The 27,072-nt window shown below is 45.1% G+C and overlaps 1 protein-coding gene across 4 annotated transcripts in view; it reads left to right on the top strand.

The window, feature by feature from the left end:
- Positions 1–337: 337 nt before the first annotated feature.
- LOC144935784 (plectin-like) overlaps positions 338–27,072 on the top strand; it is a 38,981-nt gene continuing 12,246 nt past the window's right edge. Inside the window, exons 1-16 of one of the 4 annotated variants that reach the window (XM_078862529.1) lie at positions 338–462; positions 699–909; positions 1,765–1,870; positions 4,337–4,488; positions 6,244–6,610; positions 8,044–8,172; positions 9,695–9,772; positions 12,069–12,230; positions 13,015–13,116; positions 13,538–13,633; positions 14,216–14,341; positions 15,517–15,669; positions 16,275–16,429; positions 18,014–18,140; positions 24,231–24,483; positions 26,114–26,274. In XM_078862529.1, coding sequence (XP_078718655.1) covers positions 770–909; positions 1,765–1,870; positions 4,337–4,488; positions 6,244–6,610; positions 8,044–8,172; positions 9,695–9,772; positions 12,069–12,230; positions 13,015–13,116; positions 13,538–13,633; positions 14,216–14,341; positions 15,517–15,669; positions 16,275–16,429; positions 18,014–18,140; positions 24,231–24,483; positions 26,114–26,274 — 2,307 coding nt within the window. In that variant the 5' untranslated portion in view covers positions 338–462; positions 699–769. Of the gene's footprint in view, positions 910–1,764; positions 1,871–4,336; positions 4,489–6,243; positions 6,611–8,043; positions 8,173–9,694; positions 9,773–12,068; positions 12,231–13,014; positions 13,117–13,537; positions 13,634–14,215; positions 14,342–15,516; positions 15,670–16,274; positions 16,430–18,013; positions 18,141–24,230; positions 24,484–26,113; positions 26,275–27,072 lie in introns of all 4 variants that reach the window. The other 3 variants (XM_078862528.1, XM_078862527.1, XM_078862530.1) reach the window with 3 other exon arrangements.

Consider the following 27,072-nt stretch of genomic DNA (forward strand, 5'->3'; position numbering starts at 1 on the left):
GGCGAGAGGCGAGTGAACCATGACGTGAAAGCAAAGGAATCTGTGGTTGACTTAGCAGCAGCCAAGACAAAATGTTGTTGGCAATTTTTTTTAGCACCGACAAAGTGAACCTCAAACCTACACCAACATCAATGTTCCTTCGCAGCCACCACCTCTCCTCGTATCGTGTACAGTCGCGATAAACATGTCCGACTGCAATTCAAAACATTGTTGAAAGTGTCTTCAAATAACGAGCCCGGTTGCCGCCCTGTCTCTCTCTGTGTGGGGGGGGGGTCAAGGAGGAGGGTGCAAGGAGGGAGACGTGGGGTGCCTCGAGGCGGCAAGAGAGAACTTGTCGGGACGGTTCGAGCCACCCACCCACTCACTCACCCGTCCGCCGTGGCGGGCGGGGGGAGGGGAGGTGGCTTTGTGAACCACCACCCGTGGCTGGGGTGGAGTTTGACGCGTGAAAGGCTATCGCCGGTGGGTGTCAGGTTGTCTGCGAACTTTCAGGGGCCACCTCGCCCTACCCCTTCCCTGTGTCTCGGGCTTGACGACGCGAGCCTCTTCCTGCACCCGCAGCAGCAGTAGGCCAACTCTGCCGTTTTTTGACCGGACATTTCTGTTGTTAATCATCATCATCATCACCACCACCATCACCACCACAGATCATCAGCGTTTGTGACGTCACCCCCACCCACCTTCCGTGCCCTGTTCAGTCACCCGGTAGGTCCTACCGCTGCGCTCCGATCCGTCCTGCTCGGCCAGAGTGCTTCGAACGACCGCCCTCATGCAACAGCACCCTGTGGAGATGGGGCTCCCGCCTCAAGGGAACCAGTTCGGCGCCTACGACGGAGACTTCCCCCGCTACGCCGGCAAGGGCGGCAGCCTCCACTTGGCCAACTACAGCAGCAGCACGAACACCGCCAGGTGAGGGTGGTGACGGCTGCCGGGCGGATTGGCGATGGCGTTCATGGCAGTATTGAGTTGATGTTGGCGATGGTGTTCATGGCAGTATTGAGTTGATGTTGGCGATGGTGTTCATGGCAGTATTGAGTTGATGTTGGCGATGGTGTTCATGGCAGTATTGAGTTGATGTTGGCGATGGTGGTCATGGCAGTATTGAGTTGATGTTGGCGATGGTGGTCATGGCAGGATTGAGTTGATGTTGGCGATGGTGTTCATGGCAGTATTGAGTTGATGTTGGCGATGGTGTTCATGGCAGTATTGAGTTGATGTTGGCGATGGTGTCCATGGCAGTATTGAGTTGATGTTGGCGGCAGTGGCTTGACTTGTGCGTGTTTGTGGTTTGCGCAAAAAGCCTTCGCGGATTTGCATTACGCCGAGAATCGCAGTGAGTGCGCGTGGTGCTGTGTTTTTGAGGTTGCGATTAATGCGACGTTTAATTGTGCCGCTTGATATAATTAATTAGTTAAGAAGCCAAGCTAGAACATATGCTCTCAAGAATAGTTTTGCTCATACATTCTTCATCCTGTACATGTTTATTTGAAACATTACACTTGTACAGTATCCGTGCAACCACTTTTAGTAAACTACTTCCTCAGTTACCAAAACTTAAGTCGAAGGAAGTTTGACATATTTTTGGCTGCTATATTTTTCTAGAGAGCGTACCCCCCCCCCCCACATCTCCGATCAGCACGGTTGGCTACGTACGGCGCGAAAGAAGTTCATTATGCATTTAGCGAGCCCTCGGCACGGACGAATGTAACCGTAGCCGCGTGATGGATGATGCAGCGAGCGTGCGGTGTGGCCATTTCTGCGCAGGTCCAAAGGAAGCCTACCCAAGGGTTCCGGTCTCCCCGTCAACTTTCAAATGGAATTCTCCAAGTTTGAGGAGCTGCTGAAGAGGCTTGACACCAACCTGCAGGCTGTAAGCTCCCGCACGGGACGATTGACATATTTCAAGTCTGCACCTGCCCTTCCCGAGTCGCCCTGTGCTAACGCACACCTGTCACGACTCACGTCGATATTGTAGTAGTAGTGCGGGCTGTGTACAGTGCCATCATAAATCAAAACATTGGGGGGGGGGGGGGGGTGAACAGTGCACATGGACGAATCGCGTCATGCAGCAGCATGGGCCTGTGTCCACGCTATGTTTTATCCCGATACGGATTAATGTGTTGATTTTTTTTTTATCTCTGTGATCATGCATACACCTTAATATGTATGACTGTTGGGCCTCATCAGAACAGAGATAATCGTAAACGTGACCTTTACCAGAAGTCGGATTATCCTCGTACCACGCTATGTTTTATCCAGATACATATGCTACGGGCCCGCACTTTCAAGGGCCCCGCGCTAAATGCTTTCAAGCTATCAATTCCAGTTCAGTGATTCTGCACTTGCTCTATTACTATAGTACTATAGTACTATACTGCCTTCAACTTTTATGAATGAAGGTTAGCGATTTGTCGTATTATCTGGCTGTATAGCAAATGAAAAATTACAATTTACTGTGCAAGTAAAAAATGTATGTGTTTTAATATTTACGTGTTTTTTTTATTTAGGGCCCCTTTATAACATATGCTACAGGCCCTGCATTAGCTTCATCCGGCACTGGCCTTTACCCTTTTGATAACGCGGATGTTGGCGTCTAATATTTCGGCCCTACACACCTGTGTCTTGATTTCCTGTCACAACCGTGTTGTATTTATTATACACGAAGAGCTAGTCTTCAAGGGCTCTCACCTGGTTTTGAATAAAGGAACTGCGTTTAGTTTGATGTCCTTCCCCGAGCACCTCCGATTAGCACGGTTGGCTACGTTCGGTGCGAAAGAAGTTCAACGTACGGACGTACGTACGTGATGCAGTACCTGTGGTTTTGATGCCCTTTCATAGTACAGTACTTCCTCGCCCACATTGTGGGTGTGAAAACAAGGTCGTCACTCTTTGTGAATCCTTTTTTTCCATTCTTAACATGGGATTGACTCAAAATAGACGAACTGTTGATATTGGGTGTTTTTGTGCATGGGAAACATCTCTGTTGCAATATATGACGTAACACATTCGTGTGGCTTTAGCACACATTGCGATCATAGTTTGTAATGATTAATAATGTGTTAACCGTTAGTAATTGTATTTTTTAAACAATCCAATGCAAATTGGATTTATATAATGTCTAAATGTGATCCCATCTCAAGACGCTGTGGAGAAACGGCCATTTATTTTATAGAGATAGAGACAGTGAGTCATAGGCAGAGTATTGCATTCATCTTATACAGGTAGTCCTCTACTTACGATGGAGATGCGTTACAACGACCCCATCGTAAGTCAAAAATATCATAAGTCGAAGATAGCTTAGCCTACCCAGGAGTCTTAAAGAATGGTGATAATTTAGCAAAACAGCAATTTACCGTACCGTACTGTATAAACTATATACTGTATGTATTTATTCATTACAATATTGTATTGCACATTAAAATGTAAAGTAAAAAAACAAGGTAAATTCTTAACCGACCTATAAGAACTGCAATTTAATAGAAAGTTTTTTCAGGAAACAATCCTATCTGCTATAAAAACTTTTAACATGCATTGAGAGTGAGGCATCACCACACAAGGCGGGAGATGCGTACATCCCGGCAGTGTCCCAACGTACAGTATCGTACCTCGTACGCTGCTGCGTTTGCCTGCTGCGCAAATTAAAAATATTTTACAATTTTGTCGTATCGCTATCACCATCGTAAAATCGAAATATCGTAAGTCGGACCATCGTAACTCGGGAACTATCTGTATACCTAATTTGTTAACGTTTGTTATTGGGTTGACTGATGAACCAGCATTTGCCGAGTCACTCCAGTCACTTACTCATCAGTGGTCAGTCACCGCCCTTATTACTCTTCTTTCACTCTGACCATGGCTGCTATGCCTGTGAAGGGCACGATCTACCAGACTGACTTTGTTCCTCTCATTCACGGTTGTTGTTCACAGTCGCCACACTGCAGATTAAAACACTTCTCTCCGCTTCTTCCCTCGCACTGCTCAACTTTGAATTCCCTCCCGTCGTCTCAGGTGTTCCCCCAAGGCCCTGTAATAACCTTGCTCGCTTTAAGAAACGCATGAACTCTTTATCTATTGCAACCTTCATAGCGCTCTTCGTTTCTGTGCCACTTGGCATTTTAGGGCATTTGGGCCCTGCGCTCGACAACTGTGATAAAAAAAAAAGCTAACGTAAAACCAACGTGCGGTTGGCTACGTACGGTGCGAAAGAAGTTCAACATACATACACTTCTCATTCATTTATTTCACCTTGACTTGTAATTTTTACGGTTTAATCGGGTGAGAACTCAAGGGATCAGGATACTGTGGTCTCACAAAAATGTTCATTTTCCCCCGACAGGATCTGCGACGCATGGACACAGGTCACCAGCCATGGCACATCACCGAGACTGACGAATACCTGATGCAGGCACAGCGCCAGCTCAAGTGGCTCTCGGAAAAGATCCAGCTCTACGATACGCGGAACCCTGACTCCAACGCCCTGTACAACAGGTACATGCAGCGCGGCCTTACGCCACCAGCCTGGCATCCCTGAGACACTGCCAACTCGGTGGCGTTATTATTATTTTAAATTTTTAACGACAGTGTCTGCTCGAGGGCAAGGCTCTGGGGTGAACTAAATAGAAAGGAAATTACCATTTCTATATATAATTGGACGACCAATTATATAACGGCCTGCGCGACAGCTTGGATTATTATTGCGCAGGCAATTTAGTGTACTGTACGTGTAAGATGATGCCTGCCTTTATATAACGTGCAGTTCGCTCCTGTGATGATGGATTACTCTCGGTTTGTATGGTTCTGTTGGGGGTAGAGCAGGGGGCGCAGTGGTCAGCACACTTGTGCCGTGAACCTGGTGACATAAGATTGATTCTCAGTCGTGGCTGGCGTATTTATCTACAATGGTCTCTGAGGCTCTTGACCAACCATCACTGCCTCAAAGAATGCGGAGGTCAAAAAACTGCGGAGCCCTTCATCCAGCAGTGGATTGACAAATAAACCGTGAATTGTTTCACGATTATCTGAATGTATGGAATGGTTTGTGCACCACAACTATTCACTGCACGCATGTATACGGAATCAAAATCAATTTCCCTAGGCACTTGTGTTGAATAAATTTGCTAAGTGGTCTGGAACTATAAATTATGTTCAGCTATGCGCTGTGTGTTTTAAATATTGTACTTGCAAGCCAGATAAGATAAACTACCAATTAAACTAGCGTGGTAGAATATGATCAAACAACTTCCATGATCGAGGTGGTGTCGGTAGGTCTTCATCCAGCAGTGGATTGACAAAGGGCTGTAAATTATAATCCGTTTCATAACAGTGAGAACACAAGCAAACTGTAATTGATGTCCACTAATTTCACTTCCATACAGTGCATATTTTATTGCCCTGCCAACAGCAAATGATTAGGTGATGTAAATAATTGATATCGTAAAAAAAAATTCGTGATTGCTGCATGTGCATTTTACGCTTCACGATTGTTATACTTCACCCCTCAACTGCCTCCTGTTTATTCGTGCATTCGCCCAGAGCAACGGTGCGTGGATATAGCTCTCCGATGTGTTTATTGGTCGCACTGCGTGCTGCTCGGAATGATGTCCGACGTTTCGCTCAACGTGCCGGGAGCCCATTTGGGAAATAAAGTTGGGGAAATTATTTGGCAAATATGTCACGTTTTGTTCGCCGCCACGATGTCTGACATTTCGCTCAGATATCGCTCCAAACAACACAGGGTGCACCCCGCAAACAGAATCGGAATCATGATTTATCCTGGATAAATCCGATGAGCTATTAAGCTCTTTTTCACAGCTGTCCAGTGGGGGTGGGTCAGAAAGTTACAACAAACAATACGAAAACACGATTGGAGTGCAAAGTATAGAAAAGGTAATCAAATAATTAAATATAAATACGTAAAATAGATAAGAGTATCTAAGTGCAAATTGCAAAAGTATATCAAGTCCTGACGATTTTCAACCCTAAATAACAAACTTGGGCAAGACAGAAAAGCAAAGTGATTTGTTTACCTTTTCTATACTTTGCATTCCGATCGTGTTGTAACGTTCTGACCTACTGGACATCTGTGATCAAATATCTTCATAGCTTATGGATTCTTGCAGTATGAATGCATATTTTGATTCTGAGCACAACCGACAATACCTTTGCACTGCAGTTGTACGAGGATTTGCTCCTACTGCTGCTGCTGCTTGACTCGCATCGCTCCTCTCTCTTTTGGAATTCCAGGCTCGTACAGCTGCAAGACGAGCTCCAGGTGATGGGGCAGTACCGGGCCTCGCTCAATCAGCTCCCTGACGGCGGGGTGCAAACGAGCAAGTTTCAGCAGAATTTCTCAGGCCAGCAGTCCTTCACGTGCCCCCAGTGCAATGTGCAGCCAGGGCTGGGCGGGCAGCAGCTTCAGTTTTCTGGCTGCGAGGAGCACGTGGTCGTGCGCAACAGCCAAGTCGTGCAGGAGCAATTTCAGAATCTGGGTCTGAGCCAAGCGTCGGGCAAGGGCAAGCATTACAACGGCGTGAGCGCGGTCTCCAGCCAGGAGGCTGCGGGTCACCTCCGCTCCATTAAGGACCTCCTCAGCTGGGTGAACAGCAAGGAGGTTGGTTCCATTTAAACAGACTGAAAAAAACACAAAAGAATCCACACAACCCACACAACCCACCCGCCGTCATCAACATCGCACACCAATCGGAGCACTCGGAAATGAGCCAGATCTTGGCGGATTTTTTTGAGAATTATTCACAGTTGATCCTGGTGAGTGTTTGGATGTGAGGGTCGCCCGGGAATACCAGGTATTGGTTTAGGCCAAGGAGGGGCCCAGGAGATGTCAGTATAGCAAGAGATTGAATCTATTTGTGTGGAGCTGAGCATCGGTCCATCCTATGTGTGGATTTTCTCCGAATACTCCGGTTTCCTACCACATGCCAAATGCTCATTAATGAAATTAGCCAAACATCTTGATGTAGCAGGACCCGGGCACCCCCTTTACCAACTTGTACTGACCATTCTGGTGAAGTATAGTCAAACAGCCCCTTTGACCAATGTAATGGGGGTGGAGGTGACCCAAGGGCAGTACGTTACTAACACACAAATATGCTTTTGTACATTACTCACTATATATTTGCTTGTCGCAGAAGCACTGTACATTGCCTTGGAATGCATTGCTGTGTGCATAATGTGTGTACTTTATAGGCGCTTTCAACAATGTCAACAGAGACAATTAAATTTCGATTTAAAGCTTTCGTGACTGCAGGGATTCATATTCTTGGTTCTTTCGGTAAAGTCACGTAGAAGGGAAATAATAAAATTATAAAAATTAAACAAAAAAATGATCACGACGTTCCGAAAGAACCAAGAATAAGAGACAATTAACTTTTGTTTGCAGAGTGCTTTGCATAAGATAAATGCCAAGCGTTGTAATACCTGCATGTCCAGACCCAGCTCGCTCTCTACACCCTATATGCGATCGCAATGTGGGGGCTGGGGGGGTGCAGCTAGCGCACACGTGTCCGCCTGAACGTGCCGAGCGTCAAATGTGTCGCATTTTTCTTTTGGTGTCATTTGCAGCGCGGGCGGGAATAGAAGCCAAGGGCTTTTTACTGTTGAGAGTGTTGCAATCACAGCCGCCATCAACGAGCAGCTTGTGCACTAAAATTATAAGTGCAGGCAATTGGGGATTTGATTTTCTCGTCAAGGAGCATAAACCATCACGCGAACTCCGGTCATTATCACAGCAGCGGCAGCTTTTAGCCATCCGTCAAACAAAGACGGCCACAGCATCGTGCGTTTTCAGATGCGCTTCTGCGGCTGTCTCCGATATTTGGAAGCCACTGGAGCTATGCACTTTTAAATCTAGGTTTAAAACTAATTTCTTTAGAACTTCCTTTTGTGTTTAGCATTTTGTCCCCCCCCACACCTCCGATTAGCATGGTTGGCTATGTACGGTGCGGAAGAAGTTCATCATATGTACATACATCTGACAGTCTGTACAATGCGTTGTCGTTGACATTGAATGCTGTGCGATGCTTTCAGGACCACTTGAGCCGCATGGTGTGCGCTAGCGATATGAACAGCGTTGAGTCGCAGCAAAAAAACTTTCAGACCATGCAGACTGCTATTGCTGGCTTGGGAAGCCAGGTGGACAGGGCAAACGAGCTGGAGGTAATTTCCTAAATCATTATCTAAGGAAGTAATGGCTCATGAGTTTTTGTTGTTGTCATACACACTTTGCAAAAAACGGGGTTAATCATTAAGTAGATTGCCTGAAACAGAAAAAAATGAGCCGCATGGGATGGCTAGAGGTGTTTCTCTCACTACTCTTAGGATGGTCCTGAACCAAAAGAAAATGCTTGAAAAACGTATTCCGATCAATTGGTTCAGTATTACAAGTGACCCGAATGTTGCATGTCAAATTACGCCAACTTACCATCAAGAGGTGCTCTCAATAGATCCCTCAAGTGGAGGCCCTTCTGCCAGCAAAGGCACAATCAAGAAATTGCTAGAACTACGGCTTTTATATTCACCTTAATCCATAATGTAAATATGTAACATCATAGTTAAATAGTTAACATCCTTAATTCATTTTAATCTTATGAGCTGCCATCTGAGGCAAGGGTTTAAACTAGCATCTTGACATATACTTCACATTAAGGCTTTTTTTTATGCCACTCTTGTAATGCACATCATTGTAAATGTACTGTAGTTCCATGCCCATTCACAGAGGTGACCTCGCAGTGCAAAGTCATTACCGATGTGGACAGAAATGCACACTTTGAAAAACGCATTCAGAAAATAAATGCTTGTGTCTGCAGCGTTTGCATCTCAGCGGTCTTTATGCTCCAAAGTCCAAATATTTTAACAATAAACTGCAAAGCAGTATAATTCTTTTTTTGGCGTACATAATTATGTACATAAAACTATAAACCCTTCATCTATGTCCATGGTTACATTTGTATTTAGTACTGATGTAGGGGATCTGCGAGCCATCCTCACGCACTCGCACTCAGCATAGCACACCAATCACACGCACAGGTAATAGACGAGACGGGGGTCACACGGACTCGGTGTGCCAGACGGAGCTGTGTATTGGGAACGAGGGTGGAGATGGAGGGTTTAAAAGGGGCTGTGAGACGCGTGTTCGGGGTTGGTTTTAGGAACGAGTGTGGCTGTGGGTTGAAGAAACAAGTGCGTAACCAGTCTCAGACTCCTCTTCACTACAATAGCTCGAATGCGCCTCAATCACCCGTCCCAATGCATTCCTTCTTTTTGGCGTGCATTTTAGTCCGTGGTATTATTTATGGATTGCAACAAGAACAAGAGGCATTCTAACACAGGGCATGCACGAGCGCCACTTTGTTAGGGCTGGCACGCATTGCGTCTGAAAGAGAACATTGCAACCGCAGAGAATGAACACATTGTTGTTTATAGCATGTGCTAGAAATGTGACTGGCATCCTCCACTATGTAACGGCTGTTACATTAATACAATTAATAAGAATCATCTAAAATTAAATCACTCCTTATGTAACATCAATACTTTATTGCGGTTTTTACAAACTAGATAATAAATAACATCAGCCTACAACCTTACAATGGTCATTTTCAAATTAACAAACACCCCCTTTGAAGTCCTCTGCTGGAATGATTTACAACCTTTAATTTCTGTGTCTGATTTATTATTTCAGTCTAACATGCCACCAGAAATGAGGGATGAATATTGTGACCTTTTGCTGAAGCTCAACTCAAAATACCATAACTTACTGGTAAGTCACATTTATACCTTGCCCTTTGTACTCGAGTTACTTATTGTTTCGCGAGCTAATGGGCTGATTTTGTGTGGTTGTTATGTAATTTAAAGCAACTGCTACTTTTGAGTCATTGTCAATGCCTAAAATAACACAACAGGAGGTTAGTATTTTAATGACAGGTATGATGTATGTGCCGAACAAAAATACATGGACAATGGGAACAAAAACTGAAGAGTGCATGAACAAGCAATGGGGAGATGCAGATCGTGATTGAAATTACATTGAGAGGCAGAAAGAGGAACGAGTGGATTAGAGAACGTTCAAACTATTAAGAAGGCAAGTGGGCTTGGTCAGGAAAAGTCGCTGCAAGCGATGATGTGAGACGGTCAAAAGTAATGACAGAATGTCAGCCAGAATCGGAATCTTTATTTATCATGGATAAATCCAATGGGCTATAAAGCTTTTTTCACAGATGTTTAGTAGGGGTGGGTAAGAAAGTTCAGTAAACTATGAAATGGAATGCATTCAGAAGACATCCTCCGAGGAGATGGAGTGACGGAGTCACCTCGTGTGTATGTTAGGTATCGGGTGGATGATTACATTCTAGGATCCTGAGAGATGGCGGTGGCTTAGCGATGCCCTCATCCGGCAGTGGGTTGACCAAGGCCGATGATGATGTGTTGATCAATAATTGTGGGAAACTATTGGTAATTGCCAGCTTAAAAGAGTGATGTAATTTATAACTGCTCGTGTTAAGTTTTAGTTTAGTGGACATTTAAAAAAAATTGTGTCTAAGTGTCTGACAAAGCCAATGAATGCCATTTTTAGCGTATAATAACCCTTATTATAACGGGATAGCAATAATAAGACATAATGAGTGTTAATAGTGTTATTCAGACTTTATTTGAAGCTTTCGTGACTGCAGGAATTACTCTTTGGTTCTTTCGGTAAAGTCACGTAGAAAGAAAATAGATTAAATGCTGGGTCTTTCTGTCCCCTGGCCGTCCACACGGCCGTCCACACAGCTCTCTCATTGAGATGCTAATTTCTCTGCTCCAGCAGACCCACCTCTCTCTTTGCCCCCCCCCCCCCTCTATCTCTATTTAAGGCCTCGGCACAGAGACGTTGGGTCTCTGTGTGTCTATGTTGTGTGTCTCTCTCTGTGTGTCTCTGTGTTGTCTCTTTCTGCTTGTGTGTCTGTTTGTGTCCCCGTGTCTGTGTTTTGGCTCTCTCTCAAATTTAGCTAAGTTCTACCTGATGACGACTGCTTGTGTTGCAATCGAAACGTCGTATTCTGTTATTTAATTTATTTTATTTCTATGTGACTTTACCGAAAGAACCATAGAGTGTTATTCAGCTTTCATAGGTATGCAGCTTACAATTTTTTGTTTATTTTATGGAAAGTAAATAAAAAAACATTAAAATAATACACTACAATCTGGTCCTAATTTTAAATACTACAGGTAAAATAGCTGTTAAAAATGCATACATACGTACATTATTTCTCTACAGTTCTGTTGTTGCGTTTGTGAAGTACGTTAAATCCTTAACCATGAACACATTCCACAAATAACACAACAAGCCTTCTCTACCGTCAAAAGTTTCTCATCATTGGCAAAGGACAGCTGGCTATACTTTACTCTCCCCTTCCTCTCGGGAGGTAACGCATCCAAGGGGATGTAAAACCACGGAGATGGAGTGTTGACTCCAGATCGTGCAGGGTTGCTCGGCAAATTGTTCTGTCGCAGGATCGCAATGGATGACGATAGCTTGGGGGTTAGCCTTCACCTAGCAGTGGATTGATCATGGCTGTTGATCACAATGATTAAAGCCTAGTACTGCACAGCGAATAAGTGTACGGGGACATGTTATTTGATTTGACATTTTGCATAGCGCATATCTGTGGTGCACAGGTCATTGCATATACTGTATATATAAAGTGGATTATCTTATAATCATTAAATTAGGTGTTACCATTTGTCAATCTGCTGCTGGATGAAGGACTTCCCATGATGGGGGGCGCAGCGGTGGCGAGATGTTAACTCCCTCACCTGCTATGCAGGAGGTTGTGGGTTCGATCCCTACCCTGACGTCTGCTGTATATTTTGAGTTTTTTTGTGGATTTTTGTCAGGGTCCTCCGGTTTTCCCCTCCACATTTGGAGTCAACGTGACTCAGAGTATTTGGCTGCTATAAATTTCCGTCTGATAAAGCCGCTTCTTTGAGCTATCATTTATGATGGGAGGTCGCTTCAGAAAAAGAGCTACATAGCTCAGTGGGCCTTTGAGGATGATGATGATTGTGTGAAACAGGAATCCTCTGGAAGACACATCCAGCACATGAAGGATCTACGCAGCTTCATGATGCAGGCTACCGAGGAGCTCAAGTGGCTGAACCTGCGCGAGGAGAAGGAGCTCGTCTTCGACTGGAGCGACCGCAACACCAACATGTCGGCCAAACGGGACGCGCACGCGGTGAGCAAACCTGGGGTCGCAGTTCATGCAAAGAGTGGAGATTCTCGGGACTTTTTTTTCCAGGGGCGTTTTCGCATTTGAGATGTTTGGCCAACTCTGTTATTGAATAGTTTTACACATGACTGGAGCGTCCAAAGAGAGCTGGCGCTTGCAATGGGATCAAAAGACAAAGAAAAGATCACCGTATAGCCTGGTATAGCCACAGACTGTCGGGGCAAGCACGATTTTCAAGCAATCTATGAAGGCCAGCACGGTGCATGAGGGAGTGGTGCTGCCAGAACGACGCCCAGCCGCCTCTTCCCCCCAGTGGTGATGTTTACGCACTGCACCGGGTACTTAGGGCTGAGCCGGCCAAGGGGAGGCCCAGGACTTGTTCAGATAAGCACAACTGACGTAAGCGGAAGTCGAGCTCTGGTCATCGAGTTTGTAGCGCAGTGCGTTGACCACTGCATCACACTGCACCCCGCAAGGGAAAGGCACACACATTCACACACGCACTGTAGCTCAGCGACTCACTCTGCGTAGGTCACCTCATAGCCCTGCAGGTGGGTATGCAACACAACAACAACAGCCACCATTTGCCACTAAGTGGCGGTGACATGCGCGCACGCCCACACACACACGATAATCTCAGCACAATCCAATAATCTGTGCTCAAAAGTGCTGGATCACTGGTGGACATCACAATTATTTTGGAACAGGTCATCTGATGCACACCATTGGGAGACCCTCATCCAGCAGTGGGATGAAGCTGGCTGATGAGGATGTTGTGTTCCTCCTGTAGGAGCTGCAAAAGGACTTGGAGAGAAAGGAGGCCGATATTGACCGCATCCAGAAACTTGGCGAGCAACTCCTGAAAGACCACCCAGCAGCCGAGACTATCGAGGTGACCCCTGGGGATTGATAACAACAAAAATCATCCTCTTATCCATGGTGATTTGTGGGAAGGAACATAATGGATCTTATTATCCACAGTGTTACTGCGCAAAAATGAACTCCGTTCATCCGTGGTCAAAAATTGCGTACAATCGTAGGTGATAGGATACATTTACCGATGAACTCCTTATGTCATAAAAGATTTGCAGTTAAATTGAAAGCCAATTGCGGATAATAGAAAGAATATCATCACGGGTAACAGGATCTTTCGCAGACCCGGCAGTTTCCACGCTGAATGGGAGACATGGGTCATAGGGTCGCGGATGAGAAGAGTTCTCCTGTATTTTGTTGTGACACCACGCTCACGTTAATTGACAGTCCGTACTGCCTGGCGGAACGATGCTAACATGCTGATTTTGTCTATGTGAAAGGCGTACATGCAAACGCTGCAGACACAGTGGAGCTGGATGTTACAACTTGTCCGCTGCATTGATATACACCTGAGAGAAAACACAAACTACTTTCAGGTATGTTTCCACGTCGGCCACACCTTTACTTGCGTTTGTTTATGGTCACAAACAGCTTTAAGCAACCACTCCTACAAATTCCACAAATTTAAATTGCTCTCATCTTACACTGGCCTACACCATGTTTATTTAAGCAACTTGTACCAGGCCTCTGTTCTGTGTCTTCACATACATGTAAATATATATTTAGTCGATTGCCTATTTGATTTACAGATCAATATTATCTAGAAGCGTTTTATTAAGGAAAAACACTGTGGACCAGTTGCAACCGCCTGGGTCTCGTCAGCAGTCAGGCTTGTTAAACAAATGCTGCCGGCTTACCAATTGTTAATGGTAAGAGCACTGCATTTTAACTATGGTGCCCTATCCTTGCAAGCCAAGAGGCCGATGGACTAAACATACCTTTATTTATAAGACAAGACACAGATCAGAATTCTAGTTATATATGCTTTTATCCATAATGCTTCGACAACAACAACAATGCATCACGAGTGTAGACAATGTGCTTAACATTTCAGAATACAAAACGCCAAAGTATGTGTTTTTGGAATTCAAGTGGCGTGTTTGTGTTTTATTGTTTAGTTTTTTAAAGATGCCCAGGAGGTTGATAAATACCTGATGAGCCAGCAAGAAGCAATAAAAATGAAATATGTGTGTGACAAGTCTACAAACCTGGACAAACTTGATATTCTTCTGAAGTCTGCTATGGTGAGTATTTCTGTACAGAGATTGTAATGTCCCTTTGCAGACATTAATTACCTATTTGTTTACTTCAGAGACGTGGCTTCTCATTCACTTTTTATTCAAGTCAAGTAATTTGGTAAGTCAATAGGATGAATTGAAATGTATTCGTTGGTCCAAAAAACACCGAGCCTACTCGCAAACAGGATCAAGTTATCTCTAAGCCCTATATATTTATCTATATAAATACATTTTTTATGCAGTGGATACGTTTTAATTTGAAATAAGTTATACGTGACAGATCCTGTCCAATCATAGAGAGCTATAATCATAAACAAATTGTTAATGACGTTTAAACTAGTATCACATGATGGCAGGAGTGGCTGGTAAATGTTGTACGCCTTCTGGTGTCATCTGGCCCTACACCAATGGGGACTAGGCTCTAAAGAAAGCCGTCTCGGGTGTGGGCCAATCAACTTCAAGGACAGTGCATATTATTATCCTTATCAGAGTTGCTTCTTTTTGTTTGCTTTATTGACTACTTGTGTTGTGGTCATTGCAAACATGATGCCTTGAATAAAGGTGTCAGTTTTGTACCAGTTAAAAGGGTAAAAACCTACCATTATATTTTGCCACTGGTAAAAGAGATCTCATAGTGTAAATAATTCCCTATTAAAAACAAAGCAATTTACTCAACTTATATGAACACTTTTATTTGAATAATCCAAGTATTTGTCACTATATTATTATTGGAATCCCAGTGATAGAGACTTGGAATATACAATCTTATTATACAATTTCCATAGCACCACAGAAAACATAGCTTGTGCACCGAACTTAAATGCTGAGATGAGGATTTTAAGTTGCATATCAAATAAAACATTTCAACAACAAAACTTGATTTTATTGCATAATGCTGCCTTTATCATTCGCTTGGAATGCTGGCATGCAAAGTAGAACCCATGGACACGATGTTCATTCGTTATGGTATGAACACCCATACTTATTATGATCTCACTTGGTCTTTATAATTGGATGCAATGTGCTACTGGAAAAAAAAAAGAAAAACTGCCTGTCCCTTTGTCTCCGTGCCAAAGCCACACAGGATCCAAAAATTGCATGTCACCTCCGCCTTTAACTCCCGCTGCCAGGCATGCCTCCGTGGAACTTGGCTTTCTTCGTGTGTTGTGCCCCTACGACAGGCCGAGAGAGACGCTTTGGCAGATTACAACAGGACCGTGTTGAACCTGATGAACCGAGCCAAGACGGTGGTGCAGTTGAAGCCCAGGGATCCGCAGAATCCGGTCCAAACGCTCATTCCACTCACTGCCCTGTGCGAGTATAAAACCGAGCAGGCAAGTGGGGGGGGGGGGGGTGGGTCTCGTGCACGGTCGGATTGTTAAGAGCGTTGGGGTGCGAGCACGCACCGGACGCGTATCGCGTAGCCAGAAAGGGTCTGTGTGTTCTCTTGGTATGGCCTGGGACTGTTTTTGCTGTTGTTTTGCTGCCTTTCCCCAAGCTTGGAAATTGATGTACTAATGCAATTTGAACTTATATACTTCATTTGCATTTATTTACTTACTTTGAGTGATTTTGCTTACCTTTCCTTTTTGTAAAAAAAAATTCACAACTCGTTGCTTGCTTAGTCTGCTTGACGGGAGGTGATTTGCGAGGCATGGTGATGTCATTGGCATCAACGTCAGCCATGTCACACTGGGCGTGTCTTGTTAGGGGTTTCCTGCGTACGGGAGGCAGGATGTGGATGCGGCCACGCTTTTCAAAGGCACTCATTTAATCGACCATAGGAAAAGTAGTTGACTGCAATTCATCGTCAATTAATCAATTTCATTGACTAAATATCCCGGCTCTGGAATGGCAAGGTATGGCGCTATGATTGCCAACTTACCGCACTTCGCAGTAGCAGCAGGGTGTGACTTGGTTTGTCCTCCCCCTGGGACAGGTGACGGTCTATCCCAACGACCAGTGCCTCTTGAAGAACAACTCCCACCGTACGCGCTGGAGGGTCGTGGCTCCGGGTGGTGGAGAGATCACCGCTCCGTCTGTGTGCCTGCTTGTGTCACCGCTCAACAAGGAGGCCATGGACATCGCTGGCTGGTAAGCATGAGCACAGCCTGCACGCTATTTGACACAGCACTATCGTCATCTTGAGTTTAACACATAGGATTTTGTGACCAATATTATCTACAATAAAGGTTTCTTGGATTAGATTCACATAAATATAAATGTGTCGTTAAATTCGTCACCACCAGACGCAGATAATTAGTAACGTTTGTCAGTAAAAGAAAACGTACCAATTAGTGATAGGATCACAGTGATAACATCACCATTGCGATATTTAACACCGAAACAGGAGAACTTATTCACAATTCTGGCTAATCGCCTGATGAAGCTGGTTGTAATCACTGGCGAAACATAACAGTACTGGAATTGTAAATGCTGCGGGTTTACTCTCCAACACACCAATGTGCTGAAGCAGTAACTAACTGGGCAATTTTTGTTTACGTGACAAACCTTGCTGTGTTGGATGGTCGCAAGTTTAATGACACATTTATATTACACGAACAAAAAAAACCTTTATTATGGATCATCATCTTCCTCGTCAACCATTACCCATCCACTGCTTGATCAAGGCCTTCCCCAGTCCATCGTTGCATCTCTCACGGTTGTGCGAAATAACATCAGAACCTTAGAAGGGTTGTTTTTGGAGAGTGGGGTCCATTCAGTCAGTCTAGCCCTTTAGGATGAAAACCACAGACAAGCTGAGAGACAGCCAGAAACTGGTGCCAATGATCGCCTGCTGTGAATTGCCAGTAGGTGTTGGGGGTGGGGTGTTACTTTTTATGTATAATCTTCATTGAGAAACTTGCGGTATATTTTTGAATTTGGACAAGTGAGGCTGGCATACAATAGCCTGCTCTTGCGAAGGACGTTGCGGGATTTTTTACGTCCAATGAGAAGTAGAAGGTCTTACGGTTGCTGCAGCGGCATTGACCAGTGCGGCCGCTGGATTTGATCCCCCGACCCTCTGCAACAAGCGGCGGTCGTGCTATACCGCTAGGCCAATCGATCAAGCGCCTGCACACGGCTGGTGCCATCGCTCCGTCTCGCACAGCGTTGAGCAGCTTTCTTCTGTGGGACTGGTGGGACCTGCTTCATCCACACCACCCACAGCTCACTTTGATAAGGATGCCACGAAAATATACCTCGTTAGTGGTACAATATTCCTTCAGAACCCTTCTGTACCCTTTCTCTGCGATGTCGACGTTTATAGTCTTTTTGTTGTTGCTGTGCTCGCGCACCAGCACCACCACGGATCTCGCTTGAAATTTAGCCGGGCAACTGGCTAAACGGGATGATCTGTGTAACAAATGAAATAAACTGAAACTCAACGTGCTGGTTTTTGTTTTCTTACCTACTTGCTAACAATCAAATGTATTAAAAAGATGATATTAAGTTTAAGTAGTAAATGTATAATGGAGGTATTTTAATATGATGACACTTCCGATTAGCACGGTTGGCTATGTAGGGTGCGAAATAAGTTTAATGTATGTACATATTAGAAATGTACATGTAATATAAAGGCATAAAAAAAATCTAAATTGTGATTCTGTTTTACAGACCAGTTAAGAAAAGGTTTATCTTAAATTAAATTGGTATCTTGTCTCTCCGTCCATGCAGCATTGACCAGGTGTATCAAGACAACTTCTCCCTGTGGCAGCACGTCATCACCAACATGAAATGCTTGATCATCTGGCAGTGCCTGCTTCGGGACATGGAGCGAGTGAGGACTTGGTCTGCAAGCAAGGTACACATGTGGTTTCGAGTTATCACAATTGTCGTCATGGATGCTCAATCCACTGCCGGATGAATGTCCTCCCCAGGCCATCACTATCTCTCACGGTCTCGCCATGCAGAAATCCACTAAGCAATTATACAATGGGCTGATTTCATCACTCCCGCTCCATGGTGGGCGTCCTCTTGGGTGTGTTTCTCTCCTATGACTGCCGCTCCATTGTTAGTCTTGACCACCAGGCATCATCCCTTGGGGTGAAGTTTTTTTTTCCCTGCCCAAGCCCGCAATAATTTTCTTAACAGTCAGTGCCTTCCAGCAATAGTAGTGCATTATTTATAAGCAGGTGAGAGCAATGGCGGAGCCAGGATTTTCGGGTAGGGGGGGCAATCCCTCCAGTAATGAAAAATGATACGATTTGTTCGAAAGTAAAGACTTGTCCCTTTCTTTTCATTCAACGCGTGTGCGGCGATGGCGCAGCCATCGATCGAGGGTCGAATTCGAACCGTGTGTGATCGGCACACGCTCGCTGAAGGTGAATGCCTTCAGGGAAGTCGTGTACTGTATACGCAACTGCGCACAATTCTGAGTCACTTATAACTGCTTTGCCATTACTTATTGCCAATTATGGACTCAGACTATTGTCCTATCATCTCTGGCACGTAATAATATGCTACACAGTGGCAGTGGGGGTTGCAAAATGCCAATTTATTACTAATAAACCCCATTGATCGAAATCCCTAATTTCGATCGGATCATTGGGGGGGGGGGGGGCACGTGCCAACCCCCCCCCACTGGCTCCGCCAGTGGGTGGGAGCTGCCTCTGAAGTATAAATGTCTTATTTTCATAAAAGCAAGTATTTACAGAACACATTTCAAGAACACATTAACCTACAGAAATGAGGATTTGCCAGACAGAGAAACCTTGCATTGCACCTAGCATTATGCAATAATGCAAAGTTTAAAACCAAACTTAAAATACGAGCAAAAATATCAACACAAGTGAGATAGGAGGTAATAATGAAAAGCACTGCTATTTACATTGCCCGGTACATAATAAAAACAGAGAGAATGGCTATTAAACATACCAGAGATGTGATGAACAGATAATGTTGTGGGAGGCAGACGGCAGTGCATCAATCCATTGTTGTACTGTACATCCATGCATCCACATCCAGGCTCCCCACCTTCATCAACCAGCACTGACCAGCGCGGGTGAAGTATGATCTAACAAACCCCGTGATTTGCACGGCATGAAGAGACCCTCATCCAGCAGTGGATAAACAAATGGGCCATACGTGTTTGTCGTTCCATGTGTAGGATTCGTACTCTCGTTGTCTTTCTCGTCTCGTTTATTCACGCATAGAGTTCACACCTCCTCCTCATCATCGCTCCGTGTCTCTCCGTTCGCTCCGATGCACAACCCGCCATTAACAACACTCCATGTCTCCCCGTTTCTACCGTACACTGTATTCTCTCTATCCACTACTACCGTACACTGTGTTCTCTCTATCCACTGCTACCGTACACTGTGTTCTCTCTATCCACTGCTAACCGTACACTGTGTTCTCTCTATCCACTCTACCGTACACTGTGTTCTCTCTATCCTTATCATATCTATCCCTGCTCACTACTGCTCCGTCTCTGTCCCGGGCACCAACCACTCCAGCTCCAATCCCAACCAAGACTCCCGTCTCTCCATTACGCTGTGCCCTTTATCCCCGCACCAATCAGTCCCAATCAATTATCTCATCCCCCGCTTTGCTACTCGCCCCCAGGCCCCCAGCCTCACGTGACCATGTTATTGCCGCCAGGCCGGCGCCGGTCATTAGCCACTCACCCTCCTGACCAATCACCGGCCTGCGTCCTCCGTCACCCCTAACACCTGTCGCGTCTCTTAACGACCCCCCCTTTGATGCCACGACAACAACAACTGTGTCCTCAGATGCTCCCACTGTACTCTGCTCGCTTGCCTAGCAACAGAACGCGTGGCGCGTGATATTTCAAGTCCTACACATGTGTGAAGGGCATAGTGAGAGCTGCACAGGGCAAACAGTGAATGATCAGCGGTGCATTGCAGTCTAAAGGAAATGCAATAGGACCTCTATATATATATCTCTAGCACCTGCACATATGATAACCACATAATTTATCTGAGCAGAAAACACTCCTCGGTCCATCTGGCCCAGTCATTTGTTGATCACTCAACAGGACCGTATTCTTACAGCATACTGCTATTAAAATCAAATATATGGCCTCGAGTTTCCTGGCTGGCTGCTGGCTGGGCTCCTCTCCACTCCGACAGTAACTCTGTTGTTAGTGGCCGCTGTGGGCCGCTGCCACCAAAACTAACTGGGTAACTGGCTACACACACGGCATTTTTCGTGTAACAATTAAACATTGAATTTAATTGAAATGGCGGAATAAGTTTGCAAGGCACAACATAGATAGAGGAGGGAGTAACGAACACAGAAGACTGACGCTGTTCATTTAATTTGCTCTAACTTTTGAGTTTGTGCTCCGATTAATGTAATTCTTTTCACCGGAATATTCCTTAAATCCTAGGGAGTATAAGAAAATCTCACAATACATTATCCTAGCATTTTATTAAAACATAAGAAAATCGGATTACTTTTAGCCCTTCGAGTACTGGACTGTGAGAAGAGTATGAAAATTACAGCTGTCTCTTTATTTTCCATTACAGAGCAACGGGTTCTCTGCGATAATAATACATGTAATTACCCGAAAATTAAATCTCATCGCGGCGGTCCACATCCGGCCGTGAGATTAATAAGCAGTCCTGCAGTAACACTAGGAGGAAGGCGATCCCGTTGTCCTTCCCCGCACACCTCCGATTAGCATGGTTGGCTATGTATGGTGCGAAAGAAGTTCATACATACGCACATGCAGCATAAGCCTTTCCAAGATCCGTTGTTTTTGGGTTTAGGCAAACTTCGACGGTGATTGCGCGGTTTTCGAAATGCCTTCGATCAGCGTGTCTCGTGCTTCATGTTGTGTTATCATCGTTCTTTTGTTTTTAACTTCCACCACCAGCAGTCACATCACGGGAACATGTCACTGCTCGGGGCTGGCATTAAACTATTGAAGTGAGAGTGGAAAAGGAGCGTGTGTAAAGCAGTCCTGCGAGCGTATATTTTTAAGTTGCACATGAACCCTCCAACAACTACCTTTAGTCATAAATATGTATTAATATATTGATTGATTGATATTACAGCTGAGGTTTTGGCACACTGCGCTACAAAACCAAGTGACCTGAGTTATATTCCTGGCTATGGCTAACGTCAGTGGGGAGATGTATCTGAAACGGTGCTTGCCCTGTCCCACTCCATTCATTCGCCAACCCGCAATGACCAGTGCGGTGAAGTATGGTAAAAACGACTTGCGTGACCGAAAACGACATGGGGGGGGGGGGGGGGAGTCCTTTGTCCCAGTGGTGGTTTTGACAAAAGTGTCAATTATTCTGATATATTCTCCAGAAAGTTACTTGCAGTTAAATGTAGGATAATTGCAATGATGGAATAATTTATTACACCTTTTGACAAATTAATCACGTCCTTTTTAGTGCCAACGCAACGATATGCCTAAAAACGTAAGTCAGGTCATGACGTTCAATGCTTTCATGCATTGTGCGGACATTGAAACGAGACAAAGCTAATATGAGACGTGGCACTTTGTCATGTGCAGTTTAATTCATGTCATTTTAGGTTTAAAGTCTGAAAAGGAAATATATTTAACAGATACCCAGATATTAATGGTATACACCAAGTGGTATATTTCTAAATTCAAGGCGAGTTGTTATGGAATGTGGACTATGGTGTTGTAAATGACAGGTAGGACTTATGGATTAGGGTCGGCATATTATTGGGGATTTTGCAAAAAAATCCCTAATCCCCCGGGCTGCAAGTAACAATTAAACAATAGGGCAGACATGAAATAATTGGTGTCATTATGGCCATGGCAATCAGGTGAACTATTGTGCTGCACAGATGCCTGGCCTTCATTGATAATAAATTGTGCGTGGATGATCTGAACATTGTCCACTGTTGAGCGATGGGATGATTTTCCATGGGCTGTGAAATTACACCTCAAAATGTGAACGCTTTTATTTACTTCCCTTCCAGCCACTGACCGTTCCACTTGCTGACACTTTGTTTTGTTACCTTACTCTGGGTTAAAGGATTAAAATGTGTTGTAATTTTTTTCAGTTTGGCAATAATTGTTGTTTAAGTTATATGGATTGCAGAGACCTATTTTTACCGTGATACAACTGGGAAAAGCAGCCGATAGCAGATCATATCACATTCTACCACACGCTCATACATTATTCCGAATAACCTGATTCTATTCTATTCTATTTTTTTTATTTATAAAGCGCCTTTCACCAAGGTGCTTGACAATGCTTATCGACTATGGTACAAAATGGAAAGATAAGGGGATGGGGTAGTGACTAGAGTGGAGGGAGCGGGGTGGAGGCTGCGGCTCGGGAGCCATTTGGGGCAATAGATGGTGCTGGTCGGCCTGGTCGGCGTGGCAGAAGAGGAAGGGAAAAGGCGAGTAGAGAAAAGAGATGGGACGACCTGAGGGCAGTGCGAAAGGAGGAAATCGAGGGGGGAGAGTCGGATGTGTAGAGGGAGTTTGTTCCAGTGTAAGGTGGCAAGCAGAGAGAAGGAGCGAAATAAAGATATGGCACAGGGTGGAGGAGGGGTAGCAAGAAGATGGGCAGCGTTTGACCGGAGCGGGCGTGATGGGACATATTATATTATCTGCTCTTATGAAAAACAGTCTTAATCACGCGGGTGGAGCGGTGGCGCAGTGGATTAGCGCATTGCACTGTGAACCCAGCCACCTGAGGTCGATAGCTAACATCAGTGGTGAGTGATATCTCAAACCGGTCCGGCTCTTTTGCAAAGCTATCCATGCTCTGTGAGCACAGCAACAACAACAAAATGCAAAAAAATATTGCAGAGAATGCGTAGAGGCTGCTTCAGAAATATTGCACAACTTGACAAAATTAGGTATTTAACAGGTTGGAAATTAAACACACGGTGCAAATGTAATGTGAAAAGATTAAGTACAGGTGAAAGTAAGCTCTATGTTTAGTCTTAACAGTAACGTAAATACACACACATATCGATAAATACAGTGGAAACATGTGGGAGCAAGAGGTGCCATACAAGGTTAGGTACAGGCACAAGTATGCTCTGTGTTTTGGATGAATAGGGACATAAAGAAGGGACGTGAAGGGTGTGGAGCGGTATGGTCAAAAAACCCCATGACTGACAGCATGATATTCGCAATCCATTACGGATCGTGAGTTCCAGTTTTCTTTCAACCCTCTCATCGTTTTGTCTCGACAACTGAGACAAAGCGATCAGAGTGCCACGGTGGCGAGATGTTAACTTCCTCACCTGATATGTAGGAGTTTGTGGGTTCGATACCGACCCTGACTCCTGGATATGTGGAATTTGCATGTTCTCCCCGTGGTCGTGTGGATTTTTCTCCGGGTCCTTCGGCTTTTCCCTCTGTATTTAGAATCAACGTGCGTTCAGAATATTTGGCTGTAATACATTTCCACGTGACAATAAGCCACTTCGTAATCCATTATGGATTGCGAATCCATTCTGGATTACGAATAATCTGGAATTGTGTACGTACGTGTGTATGTATGTGCGTACGTTGAACTTGTGGATTGCCAACATCTGGAATTAATCTTTATAAGCGAACACCCACCAGTGCGTTGCATCCAGTCAGAACAAACCACTTGAGCAGATGCATACCATACCTGTCAACCCCTTTTCAGTGCCTACCTTATAACAGACCAATTCAGACCTTATTGGTCCCCGTGCCCTTATAGAGCTCAACGTTCATCCTACAAAGTCCCATCATAAGGGCAAAACACAAAGATAGACATTTTCTTTAGTCCGTATTGAAACGGCTGTACGCCATATGGACCTGAAAACTCAATTCCCCTGTACAAGAATACGGGGTAAATCGTGTGGGTTGACAGGTATGCATACCGAGGAACGATCGAACCCGTGGGTGGCGGAACTCACACGGCCGCGTCGCTTTGCACCACGCGTGCAGGGCTCCCGCGAGGAGTACATACGCCTGCTGCACATGCTCGAGATCAACTACGACGAGTTCCTCAAGCTGAGCGAGGACTCGCAGCAGTTCAGCGTGGACGACCTGGCGAGGCTCAAGCGCGAGTACTCGAACTGTGCCAAGATCGTGCAGCAGGGAGGCGCTGGTGGCGGCGCCGGCGGAGGCAGCGGTCAGGAAGCGGTGGTGGACGGAACCATCAAGAGGACCGAGACAAACATGACCAACAAGCAGCCAGGTGCGCCCCAGCAAATCTCTCACTCCCTTGGCGAGGCTCGACACCAGATCGGTTTTGATATCGAACGTCCGTCCGTTCCTTCTCCACACGTGCTCACCACTTGGTCAAATGCAGTGGAACGTTAATCGGCGTTCATTGTCCCATGAACGTTCTCTGCCTGAGGGCTGGCTCTTGGATTCAAGTTTTCCTTTCACCCTCTCTAATCGTTGTGTCTCAGTTGTCGAGGCAAAGTGATCAGAGCGCCACGGTGGCGAGATGGTAACTACTTCGCCTGGTATGCAGGAGGTCGTGGGTTCGATCCCAACCCTGAGGCCTTTACACGTAGGGTTTGCATGTTCGTTTAGAGAATTTGGCTGTAAAACATGTCCACGTGATGATAAGCCACTTCGTTGAGCTATCATTGGTGGCCCGGTTTCTTCTGAAAAGAGTTATATTGCTCGGTGGGTCTTACCTGGTAAAATAAAAAAAATTGTTTAGTTTATTATCCCTCTTGGTCTCTCTCCTTATAGAGTATCTTCAGCATGCCTTACTCTCTGACAATATGCCAATTCACATCCTATAAAATTGTTCCTATCAGACTTCTCTCCTCTACGTTAAAAGGAGGTATACGTACCATTTACGTCTCGAATTACGTTAGAATGTACACTTGTTCAGACTACTACAAAAAATATATACACGCTAGCATATTAGATGTATAATTCAAAGACACTGCATTTAATCTCTGGTCAAGGCATTTACCACCTCAGGCAGGTTTACTTACGAATATTGACTTTGACCACCATGTAATAAATTGAGTACACAGCTCGTAAGTCAACAGGCAGTTCACTTATTGCAGGGGCATAGTGTGGCGACTGTAACACCTTTCAGAAAACTGTGTGCAGCGCTCTAGAATTAAGCTTAACGCCTCTTAAAACACAGAGGTCGCTTGCCTTAAGGGACGAGCAAGCTATGTGATGGGACGTGTGATTTTGAATGAGCGATGCACGGTGTGGCGATATGAGTGTTGTATTTGGTGTCTTTCCGCTTTGTGGTCTTGCTGCTGCTGCATGCAAGAGGTTTTTTTTATTTTCTTCTGGATCGTCTTCCATTTTTTCCATGTTTCCATCATGCGGCCATGTTTCCACCCCCTTGGGTGCTGTCCCCTGTATGTACGTTGAACTTATTTCGTGCTGTACGTAGCCAACCATGCTAATCGAAGGTGTGGGGGAAGGATAACAAACTAAGGACGTAAAACATTTCTTGCGAAATGAGTTTTCAATCTAGATATTAAAATACATAGCTCCGGTGGCTTCCTAATATCGGAAGGAAGAGCATTCCAGACAGCGCATCTGAATGCGCATGATGCAGTGACCGTGTTTGTTCGATGGTTAGCCAAAAGCCGCTGTGAGGATGACCAGAGTTCACGTGATGGTTTATGCTTCTTGACGAGATCAGTGAGATATTGTGGTTCATTTGTGGCAAGCATTTTGTGTGTAATGAGTGTGACCTGATAATGTATTTCTTCGGCAACCGGAAGTCAACGCAGCTCGGCGAGCACTGGACAGACATGGTTGAAACTTGCAGTAACTGTCACGACACATGCCAGAGAATTGTGTACACGCTGCAGCTTGCTAATGCTTTACGTAAACAGGTCGGAGTGGCTCCAACAGCACCCTGGACAGCAACGACGGGCAGCAGAGCATCACCTCGCAACTGGACGGGATTGAGAGCATCCTGGTCCGTATCATCCGCACGCCGCTCAAGCAGCCCGAGCCTCTGGAGGACAGCGAGGATCGGCTGGACCGGGTCAAGGTGCGGCCACGCAGCACCCCACAGCTGCTGCTCGGCAGCGTGCCTTTCACAAGGAAATTAACTAAACTTAAACTATTTCTGTTTTTCTCTTTGGTTCTTTCGGTAAAGTCACGTAGAAAAAAATAAAAAGTAAAAAAAATACCACATTTCGATTGCAACACAAGCAACCATCATCAGGTAAATGAATGCAACCAGGCTATGTGTTGTGTTAACCGTCTTGCATTTGTTGTAAAACGTCCTATTTCTATCTAAATTTTCCTAGTTTATTTCTGTTTTACCAGGTAAGGCCCACTGAGCTGTATAGCTATTTTTCATAAGCGACCTGGCCTCAAATGATAGATCATTGAAGCGGCTTTATCATGTGGAAATTTACAGCAGCCAAATACTCTAAGCGCACGTTTCTAAATGTGGAAGGGAAAAACCGGAGGACCCGGAGACAAATCCACGCTAGCACCTGAAGTACAGGGTTGGGATTGAACCCACGAGATCTAGCCACCGTGGCCATCCCTAGGCCAAGTGCTGCATAAGTCACCGGTGGGCCACTACAACAGCGATGCAAAAAGGTTTCTTAAGAGAAATGGTTATTCAGGGAACCCTTCTTCCATACGGCTGATGCAGATGCAGAGCAACAACTACAATTTCACACTCAGGTGGTCAAGCCAGATAACTGCGTCGGGAGCAGCGGAGTGTATCGCAGTGATGTCTCCTTCGTGTTTTTGGATCGGGAATTGCGTCATTATATGTTGTATGGTCTGTTCTGAATGACCACAGTCACATGTTGTGCACCCCTTGATGAGC

The sequence above is a fragment of the Lampetra fluviatilis genome, chromosome 14, assembly GCF_964198595.1.
Source record: "Lampetra fluviatilis chromosome 14, kcLamFluv1.1, whole genome shotgun sequence".
NCBI classification, from domain to species: domain Eukaryota; kingdom Metazoa; phylum Chordata; class Hyperoartia; order Petromyzontiformes; family Petromyzontidae; genus Lampetra; species Lampetra fluviatilis.